The following is a 16,033-nucleotide window of genomic DNA, read 5'->3' as shown; positions in this document are numbered from 1 at the left end:
ATGGACCGCTAGAGCTTAAGTCCCTGTTTATTTTGACACATTGTGTTCTATGTTGTAAATATAATTGAAAAAAGTTTATATACAATTCCATGCATGCCAAAACTTGGCCAGCAAAATCCTTTGCGTCACAGTATCGAACGCTTTGCTTAAGTCAAGAAACACACCCAAGCATTTATTGGGTCCTCTGTAGTAAGGTGTTGTTTAAAAACAAATTGATTGTCTGAGATTAATTTATTTAAGTCAAAAAATTCATTTAGGCATAGTTTTATAAATTTTTCTACTAACTCTAATAAGTACCACTGGCTGATAGTTACTTAACACCTCCTTTATTTCCAGACTCATAGAAATGATACCATGTTTAAATACTAGCGGATATTGCCCAGTTTGCAATATTAAATTTATTAAAATGGATTTTATAGATAAATAAATAAAGTAAATTTTAATATTCCAGTCTGCAGATTTAGAAAGCCCAATCAGATTAGTGCTCCATATTGCAGGACAAACTAAGATTTTCAGGACATTTATGGATTATTCTCTCATGATTTGCCATGTTTTTTTTATTTGAAAATGTTTTCCTCGCTTTTCATTCTGTAACAAATATTTCCCTTTTTTTCTGTTAATTCACTTCTGTACTATCCCCTCACATCATAAATATTTACTTTAATAAAATGTTTTAATATAAAAACAAATAAAAAAAAAGCTAACTAAATAATAGACATACCTGCAGCACTGGACTTTCCACTCACAGATGGCTGCGGTGGCTGAGGTTTACCTCTTGGCACCTGTTGAGAAGGACCTTTTTGCTGTTGTGGCGGTGGCCCTCCTTGTTGCTGTTGTGAAGGACCTCTCTGTTGCTGTTGTGGAGGAGGCCCTCCCTGTTGCTGTTGTAAAGGAGGACCTCTTGGCTGTTGTTGAGGAGCTGGTTTACCATGACCTCCCCATCCAGGTGGAGGACCTTGTTGTTGCTGTTGTGGAGGAGGGCCTCCCTGTTGCTGTTGAGGTGGTCCCCATTGTTGTTGTCGAGGAGGACCTCTTGGCTGTTGTTTAGGAGTTGGTCCACCATGACCTCCCCATCCAGGTGGAGGACCTTGTTGTTGCTGTTGTGGAGGAGGGCCTCCCTGTTGAGGTGGTCCCCATTGTTGTTGTCGAGGAGGACCTCTTGGCTGTTGTTGAGGAGCTGGTCCACCATGACCTCCCCATCCAGGTGGAGGACCTTGTTGTTGCTGTTGTGGAGGAGGGCCTCCCTGTTGCTGTTGAGGTGGTCCCCATTGTTGTTGTCGAGGAGGACCTCTTGGCTGTTGTTGAGGAGCTGGTCCACCATGACCTCCCCATCCAGGTGGAGGACCTTGTTGTTGCTGAGAAGCTCGATCGCCTCCTTGGCCTCTTCCCTGGGGTGGAGGCCCTTGTTGTTGTTGTTGAGCAGCTTCCCTACCCTGACCTCTCCAATCGGAAGGGGGGCCTTGCTGAGGAGTTTGACCTCCTCGACCTCTTCCTTGGGGTGGAGGCCCTCGTTGCTGCTGCTGCTGCTGTTGAGCGGCTGTTAAAAAGCACATGAGAATATTCAAGTTATAAAGTCATTTGTCAGATCAAATTTCAATGGTGACTCACACGAGTAACCATGATACCCAAAATAAGTTCTAAAGATTCAACTAAAGGTGCTTTACCAGGTGCAGACCGCATACCACCGAGGCTAATTCGTAAGACTTTATATTGAATTCTACGTACGTGCCGTAGTAAGCTATTGGAAGCAGATCCATAAAAATAACATTCGTAATCAATTATGGATCTTACGTGAGACTTATTAAAGGACTAAAGCCGTTGGTACCTCACATCCCCACCAAGTTTTTGTGAGGTATCTTAGACAGTTAAGTCCTTTTTCACGTTTAGAAAATACGCTGTTAATATGCGCTTTCCAAGTAAGGTTTTTTGTCAACAATTGCGCCCAAATATTTGACTTGATGTGTAACCTGATATTTTGCGTTACATAAACATAGTTAATTTTAGAGATATTGTATCTTGCATAAATACATCTACGGAAATCTCAAAACCAAAAAAAAATTGATATTTCCCTATACATTATGCAGAAATCTCATTTTTAAATAACGTAACTTACGATGCGCACAGAAAGTGAAAGTAAGTACAAGCGCGCAGCACACTGCGACTGCTTATCGAGTCTCGGGTGTTCTCGGATGGGTTCGGGAGGAGTGGGGAGAGCACTTGGCACTCTTAGTAGTTTGCTTTGCTTTGTTCAGTCGTGTTGCAGCAGCCGAAGGGATCGGTTGAAGGGAAGCAGAGAAGTGGTGCCATAAACATTTATTGTGATTTAGTGTATTATGTGCAAGTTTTTTTACGATTGTGTGTGTGTGTGAAAGTGCATTTGTTTTTTCAACTGCGGGTAAGTTTGAAACAAAAATTAAATTTTGATCAGTATATTATTATGGCGAGAGAAAAGTGAAAATTGTTTTTTGAATTATTACTTCGGGATATCGTTACAATTCGATATGCTTGTTTGGCTTTTACACTAAATTCATATTTTATTAGTAATCATTCTCCGCTAAATTCACGTTTAAATGAAAACATAAGTACTATTAATGACAATTCGAATCAAATTTCTTACATCTTTTATTCTAATTCTACAGACCTTTTGGGTATTTGTTAGTGATTTCTTACCTACGATTGGATATTCAATAATCAATACATATATTTTTTAAAATGTGAATTTATTCGCTAAATTCACATCTTCTAAGGGGCATACAATAGACACTCTTAAATTTTTATTTTTTAATTTTATAATAAAGACACTCTTTCAAAGATTTACTGTGAATTTATTCGCTAAATTCACATTTTTTAAGGGGCATACAATAGACACTCTCTTAAATTTATACTTTTTAATTTTATAATAAAGACACTCTTTCAAAGATTTACTGTGAATTTATTCGCTAAATTCACATTTTTTAAGGGGCATACAATAGACACTCTCTTAAATTTTTATTTTTCAATTTTATAATAAAGACACTCTTTCAAAGATTAACTGTGAATTTATTCGCTAAATTCACATCTTCTAAAGGGCATACAATAGACACTATCTTAAATTTTTATTTTTTAATTTTATAATAAAGACACTCTTTCAAAGATTCACTGTGAATTTATTCGCTAAATGCACATCTTCTAAAGGGCATACAATAGACACTCTCTTAAATTTTTATTTTTTAATTTTTTAATAAAGACACTCTTTCAAAGATTTACTGTGAATTTATTCGCTAAATTCACATTTTTTAAGGGGCATACAATAGACACTCTCTTAAATTTTAATTTTTTAATAAAGACACTCTTTCAAAGATTTACTGTGAATTTATTCGCTAAATTCACATTTTTTAAGGGGCATACAATAGACACTCTCTTAAATTTTTATTTTTTAATAAAGACACTCTTTCAAAGATTTACTGTGAATTTATTCGCTAAATTCACATTTTTTAAGGGGCATACAATAGACACTCTTAAATTTTTATTTTTTAATAAAGACACTCTTTCAAAGATTTACTGTGAATTTATTCGCTAAATTCACATTTTTTAAGGGGCATACAATAGACACTCTCTTAAATTTTTATTTTTTAATGAAGACACTCTTTCAAAGATTTACTGTGAATTTATTCGCTAAATTCACATCTTCTAAAGTGCATACAATAGACACTCTCTTAAATTTTTATTTTTTAATTTTTTAATAAAGACACTCTTTCAAAGATTTACTGTGAATTTATTCGCTAAATTCACATCTTCTAAAGTGCATACAATAGACACTCTCTTAAATTTTTATTTTTTAATAAAGACACTCTTTCAAAGATTTACTGTGAATTTATTCGCTAAATTCACATCTTCTAAAGTGCATACAATAGACACTCTCTTAAATTTTTATTTTTTAATTTTATAATAAAGACACTCTTTCAAAGATTTACTGTGAATTTATTCGCTAAATTCACATCTTCTAAAGGGCATACAATAGACACTATCTTAAATTTTTATTTTTTAATTTAATAATAAAGACACTCTTTCAAAGATTTACTGTGAATTTATTCGCTAAATTCACATCTTCTAAAGTGCATACAATAGACACTCTCTTAAATTTTTATTTTTTAATAAAGACACTCTTTCAAAGATTTACTGTGAATTTATTCGCTAAATTCACATCTTCTAAAGTGCATACAATAGACACTCTCTTAAATTTTTATTTTTTAATTTTATAATAAAGACACTCTTTCAAAGATTTACTGTGAATTTATTCGCTAAATTCACATCTTCTAAAGGGCATACAATAGACACTCTCTTAAATTTTTATTTTTTAATTTTTTAATAAAGACACTCTTTCAAAGATTTACTGTGAATTTATTCGCTAAATTCACATCTTCTAAAGTGCATACAATAGACACTCTCTTAAATTTTTATTTTTTAATTTTATAATAAAGACACTCTTTCAAAGATATACTGTGAATTTATTCGCTAAATTCACATCTTCTAAAGGGCATACAATAGACACTCTCTTAAATTTTTATTTTTCAATTTTATAATAAAGACACTCTTTCAAAGATTTACTGTGAATTTATTCGCTAAATTCACATCTTCTAAAGGGCATACAATAGACACTCTCTTAAATTTTTATTTTTTAATTTAATAATAAAGACACTCTTTCAAAGATTTATTGTGAATTTATTCGCTAAATTCACATCTTCTAAAGGGCATACAATAGACACTCTCTTAAATTTTTATTTTTTAATTTAATAATAAAGACACTCTTTCAAAGATTTACTGTGAATTTATTCGCTAAACTCACATCTTCTAAAGGGCATACAATAGACACTCTCTTAAATTTTTATTTTTTAATTTAATAATAAAGACACTCTTTCAAAGATTTACTGTGAATTTATTCGCTAAATTCACATCTTCTAAAGGGCATACAATAGACCCTCTCTTAAATTTTTATTTTTCAATTTTATAATAAAGACACTCTTTCAAAGTTTTACTGTGAATTTATTCGCTAAATTCACATCTTCTAAAGGGCATTCAATGGACACTCTCTTAAATTTTTATTTTTCAATTTTATAATAAAGACACTCTTTCAAAGATTAACTGTGAATTTATTCGCTAAATTCACATCTTCTAAAGGGCATACAATAGACACTATCTTAAATTTTTATTTTTTAATTTTATAATAAAGACACTCTTTCAAAGATTCACTGTGAATTTATTCGCTAAATGCACATCTTCTAAAGGGCATACAATAGACACTCTCTTAAATTTTTATTTTTTAATTTTTTAATAAAGACACTCTTTCAAAGATTTACTGTGAATTTATTCGCTAAATTCACATTTTTTAAGGGGCATACAATAGACACTCTCTTAAATTTTAATTTTTTAATAAAGACACTCTTTCAAAGATTTACTGTGAATTTATTCGCTAAATTCACATTTTTTAAGGGGCATACAATAGACACTCTCTTAAATTTTTATTTTTTAATAAAGACACTCTTTCAAAGATTTACTGTGAATTTATTCGCTAAATTCACATTTTTTAAGGGGCATACAATAGACACTCTTAAATTTTTATTTTTTAATAAAGACACTCTTTCAAAGATTTACTGTGAATTTATTCGCTAAATTCACATTTTTTAAGGGGCATACAATAGACACTCTCTTAAATTTTTATTTTTTAATGAAGACACTCTTTCAAAGATTTACTGTGAATTTATTCGCTAAATTCACATCTTCTAAAGTGCATACAATAGACACTCTCTTAAATTTTTATTTTTTAATTTTTTAATAAAGACACTCTTTCAAAGATTCACTGTGAATTTATTCGCTAAATGCACATCTTCTAAAGTGCATACAATAGACACTCTCTTAAATTTTTATTTTTTAATTTTATAATAAAGACACTCTTTCAAAGATATACTGTGAATTTATTCGCTAAATTCACATCTTCTAAAGGGCATACAATAGACACTCTCTTAAATTTTTATTTTTCAATTTTATAATAAAGACACTCTTTCAAAGATTTACTGTGAATTTATTCGCTAAATTCACATCTTCTAAAGGGCATACAATAGACACTCTCTTAAATTTTTATTTTTTAATTTAATAATAAAGACACTCTTTCAAAGATTTATTGTGAATTTATTCGCTAAATTCACATCTTCTAAAGGGCATACAATAGACACTCTCTTAAATTTTTATTTTTTAATTTAATAATAAAGACACTCTTTCAAAGATTTACTGTGAATTTATTCGCTAAACTCACATCTTCTAAAGGGCATACAATAGACACTCTCTTAAATTTTTATTTTTTAATTTAATAATAAAGACACTCTTTCAAAGATTTACTGTGAATTTATTCGCTAAATTCACATCTTCTAAAGGGCATACAATAGACACTCTCTTAAATTTTTATTTTTCAATTTTATAATAAAGACACTCTTTCAAAGTTTTACTGTGAATTTATTCGCTAAATTCACATCTTCTAAAGGGCATTCAATGGACACTCTCTTAAATTTTTATTTTTCAATTTTATAATAAAGACACTCTTTCAAAGATTAACTGTGAATTTATTCGCTAAATTCACATCTTCTAAAGGGCATACAATAGACACTATCTTAAATTTTTATTTTTTAATTTTATAATAAAGACACTCTTTCAAAGATTCACTGTGAATTTATTCGCTAAATGCACATCTTCTAAAGGGCATACAATAGACACTCTCTTAAATTTTTATTTTTTAATTTTTTAATAAAGACACTCTTTCAAAGATTTACTGTGAATTTATTCGCTAAATTCACATTTTTTAAGGGGCATACAATAGACACTCTCTTAAATTTTAATTTTTTAATAAAGACACTCTTTCAAAGATTTACTGTGAATTTATTCGCTAAATTCACATTTTTTAAGGGGCATACAATAGACACTCTCTTAAATTTTTATTTTTTAATAAAGACACTCTTTCAAAGATTTACTGTGAATTTATTCGCTAAATTCACATTTTTTAAGGGGCATACAATAGACACTCTTAAATTTTTATTTTTTAATAAAGACACTCTTTCAAAGATTTACTGTGAATTTATTCGCTAAATTCACATTTTTTAAGGGGCATACAATAGACACTCTCTTAAATTTTTATTTTTTAATGAAGACACTCTTTCAAAGATTTACTGTGAATTTATTCGCTAAATTCACATCTTCTAAAGTGCATACAATAGACACTCTCTTAAATTTTTATTTTTTAATTTTTTAATAAAGACACTCTTTCAAAGATTTACTGTGAATTTATTCGCTAAATTCACATCTTCTAAAGTGCATACAATAGACACTCTCTTAAATTTTTATTTTTTAATAAAGACACTCTTTCAAAGATTTACTGTGAATTTATTCGCTAAATTCACATCTTCTAAAGTGCATACAATAGACACTCTCTTAAATTTTTATTTTTTAATTTTATAATAAAGACACTCTTTCAAAGATTTACTGTGAATTTATTCGCTAAATTCACATCTTCTAAAGGGCATACAATAGACACTATCTTAAATTTTTATTTTTTTATTTAATAATAAAGACACTCTTTCAAAGATTTACTGTGAATTTATTCGCTAAATTCACATCTTCTAAAGTGCATACAATAGACACTCTCTTAAATTTTTATTTTTTAATAAAGACACTCTTTCAAAGATTTACTGTGAATTTATTCGCTAAATTCACATCTTCTAAAGTGCATACAATAGACACTCTCTTAAATTTTTATTTTTTAATTTTATAATAAAGACACTCTTTCAAAGATTTACTGTGAATTTATTCGCTAAATTCACATCTTCTAAAGGGCATACAATAGACACTCTCTTAAATTTTTATTTTTTAATTTTTTAATAAAGACACTCTTTCAAAGATTTACTGTGAATTTATTCGCTAAATTCACATCTTCTAAAGTGCATACAATAGACACTCTCTTAAATTTTTATTTTTTAATTTTATAATAAAGACACTCTTTCAAAGATATACTGTGAATTTATTCGCTAAATTCACATCTTCTAAAGGGCATACAATAGACACTCTCTTAAATTTTTATTTTTCAATTTTATAATAAAGACACTCTTTCAAAGATTTACTGTGAATTTATTCGCTAAATTCACATCTTCTAAAGGGCATACAATAGACACTCTCTTAAATTTTTATTTTTTAATTTAATAATAAAGACACTCTTTCAAAGATTTATTGTGAATTTATTCGCTAAATTCACATCTTCTAAAGGGCATACAATAGACACTCTCTTAAATTTTTATTTTTCAATTTTATAATAAAGACACTCTTTCAAAGATTTACTGTGAATTTATTCGCTAAATTCACATCTTCTAAAGGGCATACAATAGACACTCTCTTAAATTTTTATTTTTTAATTTAATAATAAAGACACTCTTTCAAAGATTTATTGTGAATTTATTCGCTAAATTCACATCTTCTAAAGGGCATACAATAGACACTCTCTTAAATTTTTATTTTTTAATTTAATAATAAAGACACTCTTTCAAAGATTTACTGTGAATTTATTCGCTAAACTCACATCTTCTAAAGGGCATACAATAGACACTCTCTTAAATTTTTATTTTTTAATTTAATAATAAAGACTCTCTTTCAAAGATTTATTGTGAATTTATTCGCTAAACTCACATCTTCTAAAGGGCATACAATAGACACTCTCTTAAATTTTTATTTTTCAATTTTATAATAAAGACACTCTTTCAAAGATTTATTGTGAATTTATTCGCTAAATTCACATCTTCTAAAGGGCATACAATAGACACTCTCTTAAATTTTTATTTTTCAATTTTATAATAAAGACACTCTTTCAAAGATTTACTGTGAATTTATTCGCTAAATTCACATCTTTTAAGGGGCATACAATAGACACTCTCTTAAATTTTTATTTTTTCATTTTATAATAAAGACACTCTTTCAAAGATTCACTGTGAATTTATTCGCTAAATTCACATCTTCTGAAGGGCATACAATAGACACTCTCTTAAATTTTTATTTTTCAATTTTATAATAAAGACACTCTTTCAAAGATTTATTGTGAATTTATTCGCTAAATTCACATCTTCTAAAGGGCATACAATAGACACTCTCTTAAATTTTTATTTTTCAATTTTATAATAAAGACACTCTTTCAAAGATTTACTGTGAATTTATTCGCTAAATTCACATCTTCTAAAGGGCATACAATAGACACTCTCTTAAATTTTTATTTTTTCATTTTATAATAAAGACACTCTTTCAAAGATTTACTGTGAATTTATTCGCTAAATTCACATCTTCTAAAGGGCATACAATAGACCCTCTCTTAAATTTTTAATTTTTAATTTTATAATAAAGACACTCTTTCAAAGTTTAACTGTGAATTTATTCGCTAAATTCACATCTTCTAAAGGGCATACAATAGACACTCTCTTAAATTTTTATTTTTTAATTTTATAATAAAGACACTCTTTCAAAGATTTACTGTGAATTTATTCGCTAAATTCACATCTTCTAAAGGGCATACAATAGACACTTTCTTAAATTTTAATTTTATAATAAAGACACTCTTTCTAAGATTTACTGTGAATTTATTCGCTAAATTCACATTTTTTAAGGGGCATACAATAGACACTCTCTTAAATTTTTATTTTTCAATTTTATAATAAAGACACTCTTTCAAAGATTCACTGTGAATTTATTTGCTAAATTCACATCTTCTAGAGGGTATACAATAGACACTCTTAAATTTTTATTTTTTAATTTTATAATAAAGACACTCTTTCAAAGATTTACTGTGAATTTATTCGCTAAATTCACATCTTTTAAGGGGCATACAATAGACACTCTTTTAAATCAAAGTTCAATACTTGGGTTGTTCTTATTACTCTTTTCTTCTCTTTTATGGGAAATTTATGCGTTAAATCTGCACTTTTAAGAATATGTATAAAAGTCGAAATTCCTTTTAAAATCTTGGGGTTACTATAGAAAATTTATGCGTTAAATTTTCTTATTAAAATTGTTTTCTCTTGATAGAAGGGGATTTAAAAGGGGGCTCTTCTAAGTAACATTTATTAAGAATCAAATATTTTAAAAATTATTGAATATCCAATCGTAGAAAGTATTACAGCATGTAACCAGTGTGTTTTCTCCTTGAAAAATTGACAAAGCATGTATAAGTGTGCACTTTCCCTTAAAAATATTGACCAAGCATGTATCAGTGTGCTTCCCTGAATAAAATTGACAAAACATGTATAAATGTGCATTTTCCCTTGAAAATATTGACCAAGCATGTATCAGTGTGCTTCCCTGAATAAAATTGACAAAACATGTATAAATGTGCATTTTCCCTTGAAAATATTGACCAAGCATGTATCAGTGTGCTTCCCTGAATAAAATTGACAAAACATGTATAAGTGTGCATTTTCCTTGAAAATATTGACCAAGCATGTATCAGTGTGCATTTTCCCTTGAAAATATTGACCAAGCATGTATAAGTGTGCATTTTTCCTTGAAAATATTGACCAAGCATGTATCAGTGTGCTTCCCTGAATAAAATTGACAAAACATGTATAAGTGTGCATTTTCCCTTGAAAATATTGACCAAGCATGTATCAGTGTGCTTCCCTGAATAAAATTGACAAAACATGTATAAATGTGCATTTTCCCTTGAAAATATTGACCAAGCATGTATCAGTGTGCTTCCCTGAATAAAATTGACAAAACATGTATAAATGTGCATTTTCCCTTGAAAATATTGACCAAGCATGTATCAGTGTGCTTCCCTGAATAAAATTGACAAAACATGTATAAATGTGCATTTTCCCTTGAAAATATTGACCAAGCATGTATCAGTGTGCTTCCCTGAATAAAATTGACAAAACATGTATAAGTGTGCATTTTCCTTGAAAATATTGACCAAGCATGTATCAGTGTGCATTTTCCCTTGAAAATATTGACCAAGCATGTATAAGTGTGCATTTTTCCTTGAAAATATTGACCAAGCATGTATCAGTGTGCTTCCCTGAATAAAATTGACAAAACATGTATAAGTGTGCATTTTCCCTTGAAAATATTGACCAAGCATGTATCAGTGTGCATTTTCCCTTGAAAATATTGACCAAGCATGTATCAGTGTGCTTCCCTGAATAAAATTGACAAAACATGTATAAGTGTGCATTTTCCCTTGAAAATATTGACCAAGCATGTATCAGTGTGCATTTTTCCTTGAAAATATTGACCAAGCATGTATAAGTGTGCATTTTTCCTTGAAAATATTGACCAAGCATGTATCAGTGTGCTTCCCTGAATAAAATTGACAAAACATGTATAAGTGTGCATTTTCCCTTAAAAATATTGACCAAGCATGTATCAGTGTGCTTCCCTGAATAAAATTGACAAAACATGTATAAGTGTGCATTTTCCCTTGAAAATATTGACCAAGCATGTATAAGTGTGCATTTTCCCTTGAAAATATTGACCAAGCATGTATCAGTGTGCATTTTCCCTTGAAAATATTGACCAAGCATGTATCAGTGCGCTTCCCTGAATAAAATTGACAAAACATGTATAAGTGTGCATTTTCCCTTGAAAATATTGACCAAGCATGTATAAGTGTGCATTTTTCCTTGAAAATATTGACCAAGCATGTATCAGTGTGCTTCCCTGAATAAAATTGACAAAACATGTATAAGTGTGCATTTTCCCTTGAAAATATTGACCAAGCATGTATCAGTGTGCTTCCCTGAATAAAATTGACAAAACATGTATAAGTGTGCATTTTCCCTTGAAAATATTGACCAATCATGTATCAGTGTGCATTTTCCCTTGAAAATATTGACCAAGCATGTATAAGTGTGCATTTTTCCTTGAAAATATTGACCAAGCATGTATCAGTGTGCTTCCCTGAATAAAATTGACCAAGCATGTATAAGTGTGCATTTCCCCTTGAAAATATTGACCAATCATGTATCAGTGTGCTTCCTTGAATAAAATTGACCAAGCATGTATAAGTGTGCATTTTCCCTTGAAAATATTGACCAAGCATGTATAAGTGTGCATTTTTCCTTGAAAATATTGACCAAGCATGTATCAGTGTGCTTCCCTGAATAAAATTGACCAAGCATGTATAAGTGTGCATTTTCCCTTGAAAATATTGACCAAGCATGTATCAGTGTGCATTTTCCCTTGAAAATATTGACCAAGCATGTATAAGTGTGCATTTTCCCTTGAAAATATTGACCAAGCATGTATCAGTGTGCTTCCCTGAATAAAATTGACAAAACATGTATAAGTGTGCATTTTCCCTTAAAAATATTGACCAAGCATGTATAGGTGTGCATTTTCCCTTGAAAATATTGACCAAGCATGTATCAGTGTGCTTCCCTGAATAAAATTGACAAAACATGTATAAGTGTGCATTTTCCCTTGAAAATATTGACCAAGCATGTATAAGTGTGCATTTTCCCTTGAAAATATTGACCAAGCATGTATCAGTGTGCTTCCCTGAATAAAATTGACAAAACATGTATAAGTGTGCATTTTCCCTTGAAAATATTGACCAAGCATGTATAAGTGTGCATTTTTCCTTGAAAATATTGACCAAGCATGTATCAGTGTGCTTCCCTGAATAAAATTAACCAAACATGTATAAGTGTGCATTTTCCCTTGAAAATATTGACCAAGCATGTATAAGTGTGCATTTTTCCTTGAAAATATTGACCAAGCATGTATCAGTGTGCTTCCCTGAATAAAATTGACCAAACATGTATAAGTGTGCATTTTCTCTTGAAAATATTGACCAAGCATGTATCAGTGTGCATTTTCCCTTGAAAATATTGACCAAGCATGTATCAGTGTGCTTCCCTGAATAAAATTGACCAAACATGTATAAGTGTGCATTTTCTCTTGAAAATATTGACCAAGCATGTATCAGTGTGCTTCCCTGAATAAAATTGACCAAACATGTATAAGTGTGCATTTTCTCTTGAAAATATTGACCAAGCATGTATCAGTGTGCATTTTCCCTTGAAAATATTGACCAAGCATGTATCAGTGTGCATTTTCCCTTGAAAATATTGACCAAGCATGTATCAGTGTGCATTTTCCCTTGAAAATATTGACCAAGCATGTATAAGTGTGCATTTTCCCTTGAAAATATTGACCAATCATGTATCAGTGTGCTTCCTTGAATAAAATTGACCAAGCATGTATAAGTGCGCATTTTCCCTTGAAAATATTGACCAAGCATGTATAAGTGTGCATTTTTCCTTGAAAATATTGACCAAGCATGTATCAGTGTGCTTCCCTGAATAAAATTGACCAAGCATGTATCAGTGTGCATTTTCCCTTGAAAATATTGACCAAGCATGTATCAGTGTGCTTCCCTGAAAATTGACTTAGAGGAATGGTTTTTAGTGGGTCGGGGCTGGAAAAAGCCTTAACCCCACACTATCCCGGGCCGGCCCGGGGTGTCTGTTTGCAGATTTTTTTAACCTCTCTAAAAAATAAAAAAAAAAAAAAAATATGGTAAGTATGTTTAAGACCATCCCAGAAGAATGCATGAATAAGCAACATAGAGGAATCGCAAGGAATAGCAGAGGACCTAAGACTGACCCCTCAAGGACCACATGTTTTATATTGTATTTGCTTTCAACATTTTCATTGAGCAGAACAATTTGAGACATCCTAGAAAGGTAGATATAAATAAAGTACCATCCCATCGAAATCCACAAATATAACAAAACATTATCAATCCAAAATTATTATACTGGGTAAAGGAAGGATTCAAAAAAAAAGTTTTAATGTTAACTTATTATAATACCCACTCGTTACACTGCTAATAGAATTCGTAAAAGTTCATTAATCTTACCTCTAGCTCCATCCCTCTGCTGCCCTTGTTGAGGCCCTTTGGGCGGCTGTTGGGAGGAACCTTCGCCTGACCCTTGTCCCTGCCCATCTCCATCTTGTGGTTTTTTTCCTAGACAAACAAATAATTAATAAACAATTTTCAGAGGATCATATTTCATAAATGCAAAGTACCTTTCTTTTTTCCCATGGTTTACAACTATTCAGGTTACTCTAGAAAAAGAAAAAAAAATAAAATCATTGTTCTCTTTTTAATGTTAATTATAAGACAATTATTATTTAAATATTGACACATACAATACAATAACTTCAGTAATGTAACCAACAAGATCCAACTCAGTACCTGGTACAATCTAAAACTAATAATGGGTAGTATGTTAATTGCTCAAATGACTAACAATTTACTTCTATCTGAAAAAGCAGATTTGAAATTGTTCAATCCCAGACAGATCAACATCAAACTATAACTAAACATCATTGAACCAGTTGCATATATGTAACCAAAGTCAATCTTTGGACAAAGAAACTGACATGTTACATTTCTGAATGTTAAGTAGGAATCTGTTAACTGTGCCTTAGGTTAAAAGAGCTTTGGATGCAAATGTAACAGTTTAAATCAAATCAACCTATTTATACAAATTACAGTAATATAAAATATGATATACACATAGCATAGGAAAGTTGAAAAGTGAAGCACACATGATGGGCTGCCGACAAGGTCCTTGCAGACTCAGATCCTATTCATTTATGGGTAAATTATAAAATTTCTTTATACTGTTTTATTACAACAAAAAAAAGATAAAAGAAGAACATGTTGAGCATAGTTGGGGTTGAATTGGCACTGACTAAATAGGCAAATAATAAAAAGTAAACGGACCAAGTAAATCTATTATAGGATCTATAATTTAAATGACCTTTTCACTATTGATGTTGAATAAAATCAAGAAAATATGAATTTTTTAAAAGCATTTTAATCTGTATGTATTTTTTTATTTTTTGCTTATTGTACTAATTTTGAATTAATAAATAAGTGTATAAATAACAGATTTTGTTTTATTTGGTTGACACTACCATTGAAAATATATATTTTCATTTGCTTAACTGCCACCATTCCACAATTTTATGAATTATGTTGACCATAAAGTATACAATGGGATTCCAGGTTAAATGTGTTCACTGTTCTAAGCTTCTTTATCAAGAAGTTTATAAACAAATACTGGCTCATAAGTTTTTTACATCTAAACATTTCGAGATTCAGAACATGCTTATAACCTACATAAATTAAGAACCTGTTCTAAGGAATAAGAAGAAGAATAGAAGAATATGCACTGCATAACATTGCGACAATACAAAGTTCCTTGTAAGATATGACACTGGACAGTTTTATGCACAAATTTACCAAATTGTCATAACCAAGTCATACCTGGATTAAAGTATATTCCAAGGTATTTAACATGAACCTCATTGGTAACACCAGCTTTATGTGCTAGAGTAACTAATTGTTCTAGAATTTAGGGACAACTTGTTAGCCTCAAACTGAGACTTCAGCATCTCATAAGTGTGCCTCTTATAAAGGAAATAGTTCTTAGTCATTTACTAAGCATTGATTTAAATAAGAGAACATTGGGTTATAGAGTTTTTATGCTGGAAACTTGCCTCACACTGATGAAGGCATGAATTTGATGAGCTTAAGAAGTATGTCCAATTTAGTGGGAGATTTTAGCTAGTTTAGTAAACCTGATTACATGGTGTAGTTTGTTTTTGCAATAGATGTTCCCTATTATTGGAGTTTTTTTATATAAACAAATAGATTTGGGATATGCAATATAGGCTCAATCAAAGATAGAAGAATTCTTACCAGTTATTTCTGCACCTAAAAAACGAATAATATAATAGGGACCACAACAAACCGCGTATTTTCTAGAATGGTAGAAATTTCTCAAATTTCTTTATATAAGGTGAATCTGAAAAATCCCCCAATGCACGTTACACCTCTGCCACAAGAATGAAAAAAAAAATCCCTAAAAATAAACCCCTAATCTTCTTTATTCGTAGACCCTGACGCATTATTCTAAAAATGCGGATGTTTTATTTACTTTCCTAGGAAAATATTATTGAT

The 16,033-nt window shown here is 30.4% G+C and overlaps 1 protein-coding gene across 7 annotated transcripts in view; it reads right to left on the bottom strand.

Annotated features, from left to right (window-relative positions):
* LOC126737497 (protein argonaute-2-like) overlaps nt 1-15,895 on the bottom strand; it is a 63,272-nt gene extending 47,377 nt beyond the window's left edge. The window contains exons 1-5 of one of the 7 annotated variants that reach the window (XM_050442414.1): nt 15,773-15,895; nt 14,089-14,127; nt 13,919-14,026; nt 1,031-1,537; nt 722-898 (exon numbers count right to left, since the gene is read on the bottom strand). In XM_050442414.1, coding sequence (XP_050298371.1) covers nt 722-898; nt 1,031-1,537; nt 13,919-14,026; nt 14,089-14,104 — 808 coding nt within the window. In that variant the 5' untranslated portion in view covers nt 14,105-14,127; nt 15,773-15,895. Of the gene's footprint in view, nt 1-721; nt 1,538-13,918; nt 14,027-14,088; nt 14,128-15,772 lie in introns of all 7 variants that reach the window. The other 6 variants (XM_050442412.1, XM_050442415.1, XM_050442417.1 and 3 more) reach the window with 6 other exon arrangements.
* Nucleotides 15,896-16,033: the final 138 nt, after the last annotated feature.

Source organism: Anthonomus grandis, chromosome 6 (assembly GCF_022605725.1).
Source record: "Anthonomus grandis grandis chromosome 6, icAntGran1.3, whole genome shotgun sequence".
Lineage (NCBI taxonomy): Eukaryota > Metazoa > Arthropoda > Insecta > Coleoptera > Curculionidae > Anthonomus > Anthonomus grandis.
Note: the sequence above shows the minus strand (reverse complement) of the source record. Positions and strands in the feature narration are given on the sequence as shown.